The sequence below is a fragment of the Drosophila willistoni genome, chromosome 3R (assembly GCF_018902025.1).
Source record: "Drosophila willistoni isolate 14030-0811.24 chromosome 3R, UCI_dwil_1.1, whole genome shotgun sequence".
Lineage (NCBI taxonomy): Eukaryota > Metazoa > Arthropoda > Insecta > Diptera > Drosophilidae > Drosophila > Drosophila willistoni.
This window is the reverse complement of record NC_061086.1, coordinates 33353460-33369504: the sequence shown is the minus strand read 5'-3', so window position 1 is coordinate 33369504 and position 16045 is coordinate 33353460. Positions and strand designations below refer to the sequence as shown.

The 16045-nt window shown below is 32.3% G+C and overlaps 1 protein-coding gene across 15 annotated transcripts in view; it reads left to right on the top strand.

Moving 5' to 3' along the window:
- LOC6649760 (glutamate-gated chloride channel) overlaps positions 1-16045 on the top strand; it is a 35948-nt gene that overhangs the window by 9201 nt on the left and 10702 nt on the right. For 6 of the 15 annotated variants that reach the window (XM_047009302.1, XM_047009301.1, XM_047009300.1 and 3 more), the window contains exons 2-4: positions 8896-9077; positions 9979-10091; positions 13808-13878. In XM_047009302.1, the coding sequence (XP_046865258.1) occupies positions 9016-9077; positions 9979-10091; positions 13808-13878 (246 nt within the window). In that variant the 5' untranslated portion in view covers positions 8896-9015. Of the gene's footprint in view, positions 1-8895; positions 9078-9978; positions 10092-10402; positions 10471-12174; positions 12243-13807; positions 13879-16045 lie in introns of all 15 variants that reach the window. The other 9 variants (XM_002072352.4, XM_023179733.2, XM_023179730.2 and 6 more) reach the window with 2 other exon arrangements.

Sequence of the window (16045 nt, the reverse complement as noted above, 5' to 3'; positions counted from 1 at the left end):
AAAAGATATTAATGCAGATGATGAAACGATAAAATAATTTTGCATATTTCAACCATGAGTACATGTAATGCACAAATTTTAGTTAAGAGAATGTACTATGTATATTCATTCACTCGTGTCCAATTTAAAAAATGTTCGCAGAGAATTTTCCCATATTAAGCCGAGCACAAAGAGAAATGAGGATAATTTTGTGATTTCATTTATTATGCAAATAGTTTTGGTCAGTGTTGACCCTGTGTTTAAATAATAAAGAAGAAATCTCCCTCTCTCTGCCAGTGTGGGTGCATGAGTGTATGTGTGGCAACAAATTTATGTGGCAATTATCAACACTCTCGTATGGGGAGCCAAAAGTTCCGACCCGAAAATATTCATTAAAATTTCCATTGTTTGCTCGATGAAATTCAAAAATTTTTGGTTTTTTTGGCTTTTTTTTCCCTTTTCGGTTTTTTTTTTTGTTTTATTTTGTGGGGCTTATCTTTAGTGTAATGTGTCTTCAGTGTCTCTTGTGTAAATTTAGAAATTTATAGTTATTTAAAAATTCATACAGGAATCTCTCACCCCTCTCATCACCTCGCAGTCTCTCTATCTCTTCCTCTTTCGTTCTCTTGCGTATGTTGTGGGTCTTTTGTAGCTAAATATGAATAAATTATCTGAGCCATTGTTTGCCAGCTTGAAAAGTAACCAAACGACCAACAACTATAGTAGAAGCTTCGTGTTAAGATTTTGGTCACAACCAACATGGCTAGCCATACACACACACACACACACCACAACAATTTCGTGTGTATAGAGAGTAGTTTTGTGCATTGTCTTAACTCAAACTCGAACCCCCGAACCCTTAAACATGCTGTTGACATGGCTTTTGTCATTTTCTGGTTACGGCCAAAATCATCCGGAAGCTGTACAAAGTCGTAGAGTAAACCCAAGGCAGACGAATGAAGAAGACGTGGCCTTAGGTATGGACCATGATGACTTTGACCACTCCACTTTACTTTTGCTGTACCTTAATTTCCAAAAAGAAAGCTTCTCAAAGTTTAAGTCATAATTTTTCAAAATAATTTTAAAATCATGCTCATTCTAATTAAAAACTGAAATTCAATGGCTTTAGTGGGCTAACTTTTTTCGAACCAATCACAAACCATTCATTCTATTTAGAGTAAAATGAGAAAATTCTTTGAAGAAACATTAAACGGAAACTTTCCCAGAGGAAAATCCATAGCAAGTTTGCTGTTCCTTGAAAATTTATATATATTTATTTAGAAAAAACCTTAAGATAAAAAATACTTCTCTCAAGATCATTGCTCGATATCAGAAGATATTTATGTCTAATTACAACAAATATTATTGTACCATTATTTCTTTTAACTTAATTTCAACTATTTAATTGCATTTCTGGTTTACATTCCACCTGAGGAAATTTAAATTAATCAATCTCTCTGCCAAGTTTATTTATTCAAGTTTCTTTTCACTCTTCCCGAGTTTCTTTTTACACATTGAGTATTTGCCCGGGTTGAACATTTGTGTAATTAATAACGGTCATGGGGGCCACGGAAATGCCAACCAGCGAGCCGCTTAAATGATTAATGAAGCTAAAAATGTCAACTTTTCCACCACCTTTCGCCCATTACCTTTTATATCCCTGCCTCTACTTCTTCGTGCCCACCATTCATCCAGCCTCTTTATATTGCTGCTGCTAAGGTAAAGTTTTGCACCTGATAGGGCAACTGAGTCAGCGGACTGTCCATCAATTATTCATTAATCAACACTAAATACAGTTAAGTTGATATTAATTTCCATTCGCAATTAATTAAGGGTCAAGTGTTGGTTATATGTACATAATTATGGGTGTATATAAATAGATACCCATATGTATATAGAATAGATATAGGTATGAGTTCTTTTGGCTATAGAAGTTGCAACATTTTCAATTTGCAACAAATGCGAAACGCTCAAAAAGTTTCCCAGCAATTGCCAAGCAAACTGAAAGCAATAAGCAGTTGCCCCCCTTTTGGGTCATAAAACAAACAGCCAGTTTGTTGAGGGGGTTGGGCCACCCACTCTTACCTACGTTGCCACTCTGTGAAAATGCAATCAAGTTGCAGCTCAAATGGCCAGCGACAGGCAACGGCAACAGCAGCAGCAACAACAAAAAGTGTCAATTGACAATGAAACCGAAATGTGACTACGATAAGGCAAGGAACAGAATTAGGGGAAAGGAACTGGTGATGGCTGGTTGAGACGTACAATATAGTGGAGAGTCTGCTCAGTCACTCAGCAGGAAAGTGAGTCAGCATGAGACATAAAAATCCCACGGCCAAGTAAGTAAGTGAGTCTGCTTTTCGGTTAACGATTTGGCCATTTGGCCAAGCACTTTTATCCGCCACCTAGGAAGCTTCACCGAAGGCTTCCTTCCAACTATTTGCTTCGCACAACTTTTGTTCAATCCAAACTTGTATCCTTGTGTGCTTGTATCCTTATGTGAGTAAGTTTCTGTATGTGTGTGGGCTTATGTGGGTCTGCGTGTTAGTGTGTGTTTTCGCCATCAGACATTTATGTAAAAGTTTTTGGCATTCCTTGGGCTCCCGCTGGAGCGTTCAATCTTCAGAGGCTAACTTAATTGAAATGCAGCATTTGCTTTACCAACAACTTTTCCAGCCAAAAGGGACTATGAATGAGAGAATTGCTGTACTTATCGTGTGTGTATCTGTGTGAGTGTGTAAGTTGTTATGGATAATACCAATTATCCAGCAACCTAATTGAAAAGCTTCTCAGTATATAGGATGATCAATGGACAACATAAAGTAGAAAACAAATATTAAAGTAAACTCCCGAAATCAGCAACACTCAAAAAACAATATTTCTTGAGGTCATAACTTGTTCAACTCGAAATCGATATAAATACTTATATATGTACATATACATATGTACATATGTATATATACTGTAGTGCTGTGTCAAACATTAATTGATTAATCGATTCATCCCTCAAAATATACAGCTGAAAGTGAAAACTGGAATACTTTGACCAATAAATCGTATAACGGCCTTTAAAAACTAATTTATTCCTCTATCAATAGTTCTCATTCATTCGTCCTTTATCAAGTCCTAGGGGATTATAACTCGTTCTAAGATATTCATTGCCAACAATATTCTTGTTACCTTTTCGTCATAAATAAAATAAACTAAATGTTTTTGAAAGATGTGACATAAAATTTGTAGCTTCACGAGAATTAAAACTTGTTGTATATGTCACTCAGTTTAGTCGACAATTTAGTTTTTCCTTTTTGAATTTCTTCATAAATATTTATTCAATTTGCCAGAACCCATGTTATTTTTGCTTTGCAAATGAATTTTATGAAATTTTAAAAGTTTATTTATGTTTATTTTTGATTTTGAATTTTATATGTTTTTCTGCTGAGTCTGCTAATTGTTGAATATTCAACAGAGAAGGGAAAAGTTTTTATAGAAATTGTTTTCAAAATGATTTGCTAAAATTGTTGCAGCTTAGAATTCACTTTTAGTGATTACAATTGCATTTTATACGGCCAACTGACATGCGAGTGGCACATTTGGCAGCACACATAGAATATGCCAACAACGAAATGCACTTTGACAGGCACCAACAACCACTCCTCTTCCACATGGATACATGGACAGAGTCGACAACCAGAGTCCCCCAGCCCCATCGTATCCAATTGGTTCACACAATTTTTAGGCAATTATTTACTTTGCTTGCGCCGCAGAAGCCCGCAAAGCTTATCTTGACAGCCATTAAATGGCCGCAAAGCGTTTGGAATATGTGATTTATATATGTGTGTATACATACAATATACATATATGTATACGCACATGTGTGTGTGTGTATTGGTTTGCGTGTGCGTGCATTTTTAAGAAGACCCCAAGCCACACAGTTGGCAGAACGTGACCAGAGATCTCTGCAACGGCCTTCTAATCGCGCTTATCTCGCGACTTTTTCACTCTTGCTCTACCCTACGCTCCATTTCTCTCACATTCGCTCTCTTTTTCACTGGGGTTTCGTTATATGTATCTCTCTTCCCATATGTATCTCATACCGTTTCGGTGACTCTGTCTATCATTTTTATCGCCTTCGGGGAGCTATTTAGTTTATTGACCCATTCTAGATTCTAGGTAAAAGTTTACATGCCTAGCAATTTGTTTAGCAGGCCATAAATTTTCGTTGCCTGCCCCCATCCGCCAGCCATTTTCAGAAGCCGGCAACCACCATCTTTGCCCCAGCTAAATCGAAAAAGGGCAACATTGGGAACAAGGGAAATTATTGGGCGATTTTCATGCAAGTTAATTTCCAGTTAAAGTTGAGATTGCCATTTCATAAAATGTGGGCGGAAATTCTATAAATAGTCAAAGGTTTTCATCGCATGATAGATGACTTTTGGTTTTTACAGTCAGCTAATAATAGCAATTCAGTCAAAACCATTCACTGGAATCCTTTGCAAGGATGCTTTCATTAAACATTTTTCCTTCTGCAGCTGCTGTTGATACTGATGTTGAACTTGGTAATGATGATGTTCGTGTTGTTGTCGTTATTGAAGCTGTTAGGACACACAAACAATATATATTGACATTTCATTTAATTACGAAAGTGAGAGACACTAAAGCGTGAAAGATGTGACCTTTTAGTCCGAGCGATATGTACATATCTATGTACATATATATAAGGAAAGACCCATGGATAAATTGAATGTGGTGCGAGATGGGAATGAGATTTATTTTATGAAGTGAATATTAAATGCTGAACCTAATATTTAAGCATCTTTGTTTAAGCTTAGATTTATGTTTATTTTATTCTGGATTTTGCGATTCCCTAATGTCTGTTAAAAGTGATTAACCGACCGAATTGGCCCAGCTCTTAAAAGGGTAAGGTAAGGGTAAGTTAAGAGCTAAACTTACTCAATAGGAATTTAAATTGGAAGTTTTTCTTAACCGACTTACTAGAAGTAAAGTAAAAACAGAAATTGGTCTTAAACAATTTTGTATGATTAAATCGATATATCGGGAGGGTCTTTTTGTTCCACCGCACCTGTAAAAAAACGTCAAAAACTTACATGACAATATTTACGGGTCACCGTCTAAATACTATAATCAACGAAAAAGTGCAAAAATTTCTTCATTAAATTTCTCGGGAGCCGAGAAAATCAAATTCAAAGAAGCTAAAAAAACAAAAACGCAATAAACAAATAACTTTTGGTTTTTTCATCAATTTTTAATTCATTGCTAATTAAGTAATCAAAAAAGATAATTCTATAAAAATTACAGATTGAAAACTTTACGAGTAAATCTCGCTTACCACGAACTTTGACATTCCCAACATTTGTCTTAACCCGCGGCTGCTATCGGAAGCAGGTTTCACCGGAAATGTCATCAACTGAAGATTCATCTTGTTGTTTGTATAGACACACACACATAGGCAGACACAATTTTCAATGTTTTTCAAAATGGCTGCAAGATGACTATTAAATGTTAAAGTTAAGTCCGCTGACTTTGACTGAGGTGGGCTTTATGCAAATCCTTGCCACGCACACACACACACACACACACACACACACATACACTCATATACAGAGAAAAGTCTAAACGGCAAAATGCTACTAAGCCCACTTACTTACAATTTAGCTGAGAAAAAATGACAAGGCCAGAGAAGAGAAGAGCTGGGAATCATATTGCGAAAACGAGAGTGTAAAAAATTTTTGCATACATAAAACGGCGAGAAAAAGAAGCACACACAAAAAAAAAACAAAAAAAATGAAACACAAAACACAAGAAAAACAAAATGAATCCAGCTTTATAGCTCACTCACTCATATATATACATACTTGACTTGATTCCGCAAGTGCCTTAATAGTGTGCGTGAGCGTTTGTATATGTGTGTGTGCTTGTGTGTGTGAGTGTGGACTACTTTCTTGCGGGCGGCACAAAATCCAATCAACATAACGAGCTACAAGCGCCGCTGAGCGGCATAAAACGCAAAAATACATATACATACATATGTATATATATATGTATATGTATATATATGTATATATATATATGCGAATACATGCGAATACATGTATATATGTGTGTGAAAAATGCACACAGCATGCTTCACACTGCGAGAAATTATATATTTACATACACACGCACACATGATTAAAAGAAACCTAAGCCCAGGGTGTATTTTCTATAATAAAGAACATAGGATTTGATTGCTAAAGAAATTTACAAGGATTTTATTCATTACTTAAGCAAACACAATTCAAATTTCCCAGTTTTATCTTGAGCCTTCTCGATGTTTCTAATTTACAATGAAAATTCCATTTTGTATCTAAAATATACGCCAATTTATCTCAATTCCCACACATCTTCTTTTTCAAATTAACTCTTTTTTTATTGCAAAGTTCTTAACAAATCGGTAAGTAAACTAAAAACGTTTTAATAAGTCAGAAGTCCTTACAAAATGGACAGAATTTGATATAAGAGAATAAAGATGAATTTTAATACCTAACTTTTTAAACTTAACTTGATTAAACTCATAAAGAACTGTTGTTCAGAAGGTAAAATGGTATATTTGATAATGCAAAAACTCTAATAAATTTAAAAACTAAATATGTCAATCTATATCTATTAGATAATTTAAAATTTTTGTTTTTATTTTATAGTATTTTTTATGGGACGCCAATTATTTGGCTTGAATAAATAGACCAACATTGCAATTAAGGACTTTTTATTTCTTGAAGCTCTTTATATCCATGTCGATTGTTGAAACTGCTAGTTCAAGCTGTTCCGATATATATACATCTATATTTATAGCTTTTTTATCATAACCAAATATGTTTATAAACTTATAAATATACATACAAAAATGGTACGTTCATTCAACTTAGAGCCTGAAATGGCAACTGCAACTGAAACTGAGGTAGACAAGCGTTTGTTGCTGTTGATGTTGTTGTTGGTTACAAAAAACTGTGTCGACTTGCAACACACAGCCAAACAAATGAAATAAAAGTAAACCCATTTACACCACATTGGGTGCAACTGGAACTGGGGACCTAGCAAAGGACTGGGATTGTGGCTGTGTCTGGCGGTGGGCAATGGCGCCGACTGCTTCAGCTTGGCAAACGGCAAATGTGGGACATTTGGCAGTCACAGGCGCATTGTTAACTTTCTTTGACAGCGGGCCAAAAAATAAAAATAAAACCAAGAAGAAAAACAAGAAAACGCAAAAACAACAATAATAATAGCAATGCCAGTAATGGTAGGACCGCCTGGGTCCATGTCCTGAGCTGTTTGTTACTTTTTTTCTCGGTAGTCGTCCTGTTTTTGTTGCTGTTATTTTTTCGTATCATTCAACAACAACAAACCAACTGTTCTCTTCTGGCTAGGCGAGTGTGCATCTTAGTGTGTGTAAGTGTGTGTGTGTGTGTGTGTGTGTGTGTATTTATGGCACAAAATTGCAGTCACAGCAGCAGCAAATTAACACAGCACAAATACTACGATGATTCCACAGCCTGTTGCCCAAGACCAATGCATCCCATTTGGACAAATTGATTATTTGCATGGTCCTCGAATGGGAATCGAAATGGGTCTCGTATTCAGATCCGGTCATGGCCAACGCGTCATGCTTTTACACATTGGACAATGCAATAGCAACACATAAAGAAAGTGGGTCCTGGTGTGTGGTTCCATTTATACCACACGCACTTATCGGCCATGCACAGCACGTTGGCAACTGAAGTGCAGCAAAAATGCTTACAAAAGGATTAATTCGATTCCAATATTCCGCATACGATTTACGCATATTGGCATACCGCATCCGTATCCTCTCCTCAACGAAATCCCCCAATCGACTCTATCGTAGGCTGTGTATTGGTTCGAGTCCTTGCATCTCGTTGTTGCAGCTGCTACTGGGAGTGAGAAGATATTTCGAATTCACATTGCCATTGTGTTCAATCGAATTGTTTTAAAATTCCTGCTGGCCAAATTTGCGCACAAAAAGAGCTTAGAGCAATGTGGAAAAGCATCCGAAATATTCTGAAAAGGTCAGTGTTGAGAATTCCTTTGCAAGATATGTTGATACAGAAGAATAAGGTCATCGCTATGCTTCTGTTTAAGAGTCTGTTTTCTTAAGATTTATCTGTTTAAACAATACGTTTTCAGTTGCATTTAGTGCCCATGTAATTTGCAAGTCATCGATGTTTAATTCTCAGTATACTGTAACTCAATCGCCTCTAAAGTATGCAATAATCATATAAAGAAAACACAAAAAGGCTTTTGGTTGTCAAAAAATCCTTCAAGCAAATTTTGTTATAGCCATTTTTCATTTTAATATGAATGGCAAATTAATAATAAATAAACCCCTTAACATAGGCAAACCCTATGTTGTATCGTTATGATTTCTAATAGATTCTAAATCTTCTTCTGTCTCTCTATTTGCTTTTGAGATAGATTAAATAATAATTAAAGGTTCTCCCTCTCTCTCCCTCTCTCTCTCTGGCATTAAGTTTACCAAACAGACATATCGATTTCCCAATTTCAAAGTAAAATGTGTCTTTATGTTTGTGTCTGTGAGGTAAATTTCAATGTGTTTTAAGGTGGAAATATACCAACTGCAATTGACCAATCGAAAGGCAATTATTGAATCATATTAATTATTAGCATCAATTTTAGGCTGTCTTTTATGTCATGAAACAATTATAAACATCATACCAGTAGAAATTTCTGAAGTTATAGAGATGTGTCGAAAAATTTGTTTCTTGCTTAGTTGTTATTAAAGTAAGTCAAGCAGTTTTTATTTCAAGTAATGTATTTTGTAAGTATTTAAATTGAATATTCAAAGTTGAAAATGTTGAAAATTAAAGTATTGTGACATATTTTCAGCTATCTTAACACACACACACACGCGCACGCTCTTGCCTATAAATTGACGCATACAAAAGGACTCATCAGGATCAACACTCAAAGGACTCCCGCTAGCATTCGCAAATCTTTGGCCTAGCCATGGGCAGCGGACATTATTTCTTGGTGATATTCTACTTTGCCAGTCTGTGCAGTGCTTCACTGTAAGTATTCCAAAATATAAAATTAAATTTCACCAGATGATAAAATTACCAACAATCCAGTCATTCACTCACATATACATATACATACATAGTCATAGTAGATGCAACATGTATATGCCGCTTCTGTATAATTTAATGCCATTTTAAAAGCTCTCGTTATGTTTGTTTCACAATGCTCTTGTGGCCATGGACAGGCCGCTTGAAATTCAATTTACATACAATTGCCGTTAATTTGAAAGCGAGAGCCACGCCCATATAAAATATACACATATTCATGTATACATATATAAATATCCCATCTTTTTGAAGTAGTTGCTTTAGTCCACCCAGTTGTAGATGGAATTTTCTTTTAATTTATCCGCCTATCATTACACTATATAAATTTAATTTTTCCGTTCCTGGTTTTTATAATAAACACAAAAAAAAAAACATTATAAAAACATGCATAATTAAAATATAATTAATTAACCATGCGCAAATTTTTGTCGGAGCATAAATTTTGGAATTATTTCGACTCAAGTCGAGGTCAGAGTCAGAGTTGATAAAAATGATAATGACTTTGCCTGGGCTAAGTGATAAGTGCGACAGTGTATAATAATGACACTTTCACTCCAATTTGTAAATACTATAACAAACAGAAACAACAACAACATTTTGCTGTAAATCTATGCAATTTTGAATTCAATTAAACAATTCACTTTTCTCTCAAGCAAATGTTTTTTTCCAAAACTACTTCAAAAAACCAAAAAAAAATATATATATATATAAATAAAAAAAAAATTTTAAATAAATACACCATTAAGAAATTTTTCAAAAAAAAAAAACAAAAAAGAAACAAAAGTAAAATTCAATTCAAAATTTAAATTATACCGTTGCGTACCTATCCATATCCTGATTTCAGAGCAAATAATGCCAAAATAAATTTCCGAGAAAAGGAGAAAAAAGTGTTAGATCAAATTTTAGGTGCAGGCAAATACGATGCCAGAATACGACCATCGGGAATCAATGGCACAGGTGAGCATAAACTGAGACAATTTTCAAATCAAAACTAATTTAACAAGCAAAAAAAAAATTATACATACTACAATTATCTATCAATTATTGGTCTACACTTACTCTTAGCTAATGTAAGTCTCTTTTCTATTTGAACAATTCACCTAAGCTAGATTAGTCTAACAATAAAACAAAATTATTAACTCACACACACTGACACAAACAGAAATATTAAGCGTCGTTCTTAGCACTAGTTAGTTAATTCAAATTGCAAACGAAAAATCAAAGAAACACAAAAAAAATCTCAAATATTAAACTAAACTCTATGCCAGATGGGCCCGCCATAGTCAGAATCAATCTATTCGTACGCAGTATAATGACGATTAGTGATATTAAAATGGTAAGTTCTATTCAGAGAAACCAGAACCATTACCGAAAAACAATAAACTGAAATCTGAAAAATATTGATCAGACCGACCCAATTATCGATATACCCTTTCACTCAATTCCTGGCTCATCATACCATTTCCATCAAGTAGATAAATCTTATAGTTTTTACATAAATACATACATATTTGCAATACATACACCAAAAACAAAATATAATAAATACAAAAGTTCTTGTTTCAGTTCAGTTGGTTGGTTAAACCTTATATTGCTCCTTCTTATCTCTATAGTTCCTAACTTAATGCTATAACTTACCTATATAAACTTAATCCGTTGGCTATAGTTATGATTTCAATTTACTTTTTTGCTTCATTTTCAAATTCGATTCAAGAACTATGCATACCTCATCGAGCTTCCTCATTTAAGATTGATTAACAATGAAGTTCAAATTATGAATCGAAGAACCAATTGTGATTTAATTTAATTTAATTTTCGTTAAGATTTGGTTGATTTTATATCCATTCACAAAACAAACCAAATCACAACACCAAACGATGAGTATCCTCTTAAAGAAGCAATTGTTACCTACTTTTTGGCTTAAAAAATGAAAAAAAAATTAAATAAGTTTTTCGTATATGCAAAATGATTTTCAATAAAAATTTCAAGTTTGCTCTCATATAAATAAGAACCAAAATTTATTTATTTTTTCGAAAAATGTTATTTTTCCCATATTTTCAAATAACTAATTATACATAATAATTAAACAAGAAATAAATGTGTTTCCATTTTAATTACATACATATAAAGTTTTGAATTTATTTAAAATCATTATTATCCGCTGTTTTCTTTCTTCTTCTTCTCTTTTGATTGTGTTCGTTGGATTGTTTGTTTTGTCATGTTGACTTTTACCGCAGCAATATGACATCAATAAAAATGTAAAAGCCACATAAATATTGAGCAAAAAAAATGTAGCCTTAACCACATACATATTCGCACACACACACACACTCACCAATACACAAACAATGGTCAATTATTATAGTAAAATTTCATATCTCAATATATACTTATATTATATACATATATCTCTGGCAGATAAGTTTATAAACATACATATCAATTAGCAAAGCCAATTCACATACGAACACATACACGCAAATCTGCCGACTAACTATTGTCCATTATTAAACTTCTTTATGCATTGATATATAGATAACGACCTATACCGCCCCTACACCTTCCCTCCAACCCTCATGGACTAGCCCGCCCTCTTGCAGGCCACTCACAACTAAAACTAAAGCAACATACTTTCATCATTCCTTTTTTTATGTTCGAATGTTTTTAGTATCTATTCTAGCTTAACATTTAGGTTTATACCATAAAAGCAAAATTTTATCTAACTTAGCTTAAGACGGAACTAAACAACAGTTCAAATATTTATGTAGTAAGTAAGGCAAAAGTCATAAAACACATACGAAACAGAAAAACTAAAACTTTATTACAGACTAAAAGAAAAGCGCATAAATGGAGAAAAACATACATACGCACACACACACATACAATTGTGGTGTGTGTGTATGCTACATAAGAGAGAGAATTTTTAAGTTTGCCAAGGGTTACCCGCCCCTTTGTTGTACTTAGTTTTTGTGGTCTCTTTTTGGTTGTTTAACATGCATATTAAAATCGGTACAAACTATGTGTATTATCGTTCCTCCAGATGGTCCCGCTGTTGTGCGTGTCAACATATTCGTTAGAAGTATTTCTAAAATCGATGATGTAACTATGGTAAGTGCGCGTAAAACTAAAAAAAAACAAAAAAAAAAACAATTTTACACAAATTTCCAGAAGTTCTCAATTCTCAGAAAGATACTCGCTCCTAAAAGGGGCCATTTTTAATAGGTCGATCAGTCAGTTGTGTATTTCTACATACCTTGTCAACTTTTTCTGCTTACAATTTTCCTTGCAAAATCTACTCAGTTAGGGCTTCTCAATCTCTGTCTGTGTATCTCTCGGTGAAAGGTTATTCTGCTGCATTTATATATACATTTTTATATAATATAATACATATACTAACTATATCTGATATTGGTACATACATATTAATGGTTTGACTATCGATGTGATATGTTTTTTAATTATAATTTTTGTCTTTCTTTAACTAAACATTTTTATAATTAGCCTTTTCGATTAGATTTTTTAATTTTCGTTTGCATTGGAAAGATATTCTTAGTTTCCAAAAAAAAACAAAATAATTCTAACAAATTCTATAAAAAAATGTCTTTTTGGATCTCTCTAACGCTCTCCCTTTTCTTTCTTGTCTTTCTAACAATCTCTGTCTATATATATATATAAATATATATACAAAAAATTTAAATTAATTTTAATTTTCTACAACTACTTTCTACCTCTACTACTCTTCCCCTTTCTATTCTCTATGGGAACTGTAATAAATTTATTAAACTTCACCTAATTATTATAAAATCCTCGATCGAATTTGAATATACATACATACAATGTTTTATTTAATAAGTAACAAAAAAAAAAACAAAAACCTTTGCTAAAAATCATAAATAATAATTTGAAATAATTTTATTTTTAATTATTGATGCTATTCAGTGTACTTAGAAAACCCCTAATCAAATGTAAACTAACAAAACTAAAAAAAACCTACAAATTTTTAACAAAAATGTCAAGTGTTAATTTCTTAAATGTGCTTTGAACGTGTGTTGGTTGGTTAATCATTTAAAAATTTACCAAGCAAAATAAACCATTTTATTTTTTCCCGATTTTGTGTTTGGTAGTATTTATTTCTATTAAATTCTTAAATTAAAAAATAAATTAACAACAAATATTCATGATAAAAATGAGACTGTACACATTAACAATTGAAAGTGTGTGGCATGCATTTTCAAAAAACAAGACAAAAACCCAAATAAACAAAAACTATGAAAAAGAAATTGGTAGAGGAAAATTCCCCCTCAATTAATAATTCTAAACAAATTAATTTTTAATTGAAATAAGCAACAAATATGTTTAAATTAGTTACACATAATGAAAAAATATCTTTTTACATTTCAAATGAGATCCATGCAGACATTTTTTCCAAATATATTATGCATATTATTTTCATAAAAGATTTTCCTTTTGTTTCTTTAGTTTCTGTATAAAATGTTTTCATTATGCATACATTTCGTGCACACATAAAACTCATCAAAAAATAAGGTCAAAATATTTAAGAATTAAGTTAATAACTAAGTCGTACGATTTACATATATTCATAAGCCCCAACTTAAGAAACATTAAAAAACCAGCCAGCAAATATCTCATCAAAAGCCAAATTGAATTTTTAGCTAATATGGCAACAATTGTGCAAGTCAACATGTTTCTGCGCTCGATATCAAAAATCGATGACTATAAAATGGTGAGTCCTGACTCGAACGAAAAACAAAAATCTCTCGACAAAATAACTCCAAATGAACACACAAAAAATACAACAGCAAGAATCCCGCTTATTCACTTTGCTCTTAATGTGCGTGTGTGTATGTCTAATAACAACAAAAAACATATTAAACAACTGATTAAATTAAACTAATAGGTATAAATTCATGTATGTATGTATGTATGATATGACTGCCATACAATATCGATATAAAACTCCTTGTCTACATATGTATGTATGTGTGTGTGTATATTTGCAAATAAAGATGCAAAAATAAAATATCATGAAACCAAATAATAACTTAATGTAAACTATTTTAATTTTAATCTCAAGAGTTTGGAAGCTTATCAAATATAATATATCATTGCAGAAGTGCAGGACTATTAATAGAATTAACTGGGGCGGATCTGGGACTGTAAAATAGAGAAATTTTACCAGGCATATGCAGTTTTTAGAAATTTTAAAATGTCCTCTGCTTATAAGAAATTTCTCAAAGCAAACATTCTGTTCATTTGTTCAATAAAATGAATAATTTTCCAGTATATTGCATACTTTAAGGATAAAAGTTTCCACATTTCACATTCTCCTACATGAATTCTCAGAAATTATTAAAAACTGTGGAACTATTTATGAAAAATCTATCAAGAAGCTAAATCAATCTTTGATTGAAAATCTAAAATTATTTCAAAAGATTTTCCCCTTAACAGCCTCTGCAAGGATATTGAAACAATTTGTAAAATAATCATAATTGTACATTGTAAAAACATTATTTAATCGATTTATGCTTTACATTAGTTGTTTTTTGTTTAATTTCGCTAAGCCACTGCTAAATGATGTCAATCAAAATGGTTTAGGTTAGTTTATTCTAAGTCCAAATATGTCTAAATTGTAAATTAAGTTAACTATAAGTTATTTTAATAACCCCAAAATACCACCAGCGCCGCCACTGCCACCATAACCATCAAAATTCACTTCATTTTTGCCTTTCATCAAGTTTTTTAGTTTTTGTTTTCTTCTTAACACTTTCCTTTCTTTCTATTTTGTAAATCGACTTTTCCGAAATCACCCCAAAATTCAAAAACAGTATCAGTACAAAAAAAAAACTTTTTAAAAAAGAAAGAAAATGCTTACCACACATGCGAAAATATCTCAAACAAAAGTACATAACTTATATATACTTACATATTATAGTTTAATTATATACAGAAAACAAATGAAACAAATATGAACAGGTCTAACTGTAAGTACAAACTAAAAAAACAAAAGAGATAAACATTCACCATAGCCATAACAATTCATATTCATTTCTAATCAGTTTAAGACAGTTCTGACAGCAATCGAACTTCAATGAAATTGTCATATGCCATAAATAAAATGCCAATTATTTGTTATAATTATTAAAAAATTTATTTGCTTACATCCACTTAGCCTAATGAAAAGAGTTTTAAAAACATTTCGTTTTATATATTATTTGTTTTTTTTTTTTTTTGTCTTTGTTTTCTGAAACTGACAAACAGTTAGGGGTTCATACAGAAAATTTATTAAATCATTAGGTTTCATAGGGAATTTGTTGTATGCCTTTGTTCGATTTTCATAACTTATAAACTATTTTCATTAAGCCTTAATTTGAATACGCATTGAAGAATTTCTCGACTTTTTTAATATACATTTTCTTAAGCATGTTTGTTTCAATTGAGCATGGTTTTTCTTCAAACTGAGTCTTAGGTAATAATTTTAATGTAAAAGCTGATGAAATATGGTTAAAATTAAAGAACAAAGTATTAATATTTAGCTTAAACCGTATTAAATATGGAATGGTCATGAGACTTCTCAGTTAATATGCCTTTAGTTAAGCAGCTATTGAGACTTCTTAAACAACTCTTTTAAAGCTTTTGGCAGGTTAAATTCTAATTTCAAAGGAAGAACTGTTCAGACCCATTCCGAATTGACGGCTCTCTGTTTTTTCCTTTTCACATTTCTTTTATGTGTGATTTTAGCTTTTGAACCGTTGTGAACGTTTTTTAGTGAATTTAGGTAGGTGGGATCAAAAAGTTGGTTTATGACCATTGCAAAACTGTATTTCATTTTGGGGAAATAAATTTATTTAATTTAATTATTAATACGTAGGGAAATTTTTTAATCTTCTTTT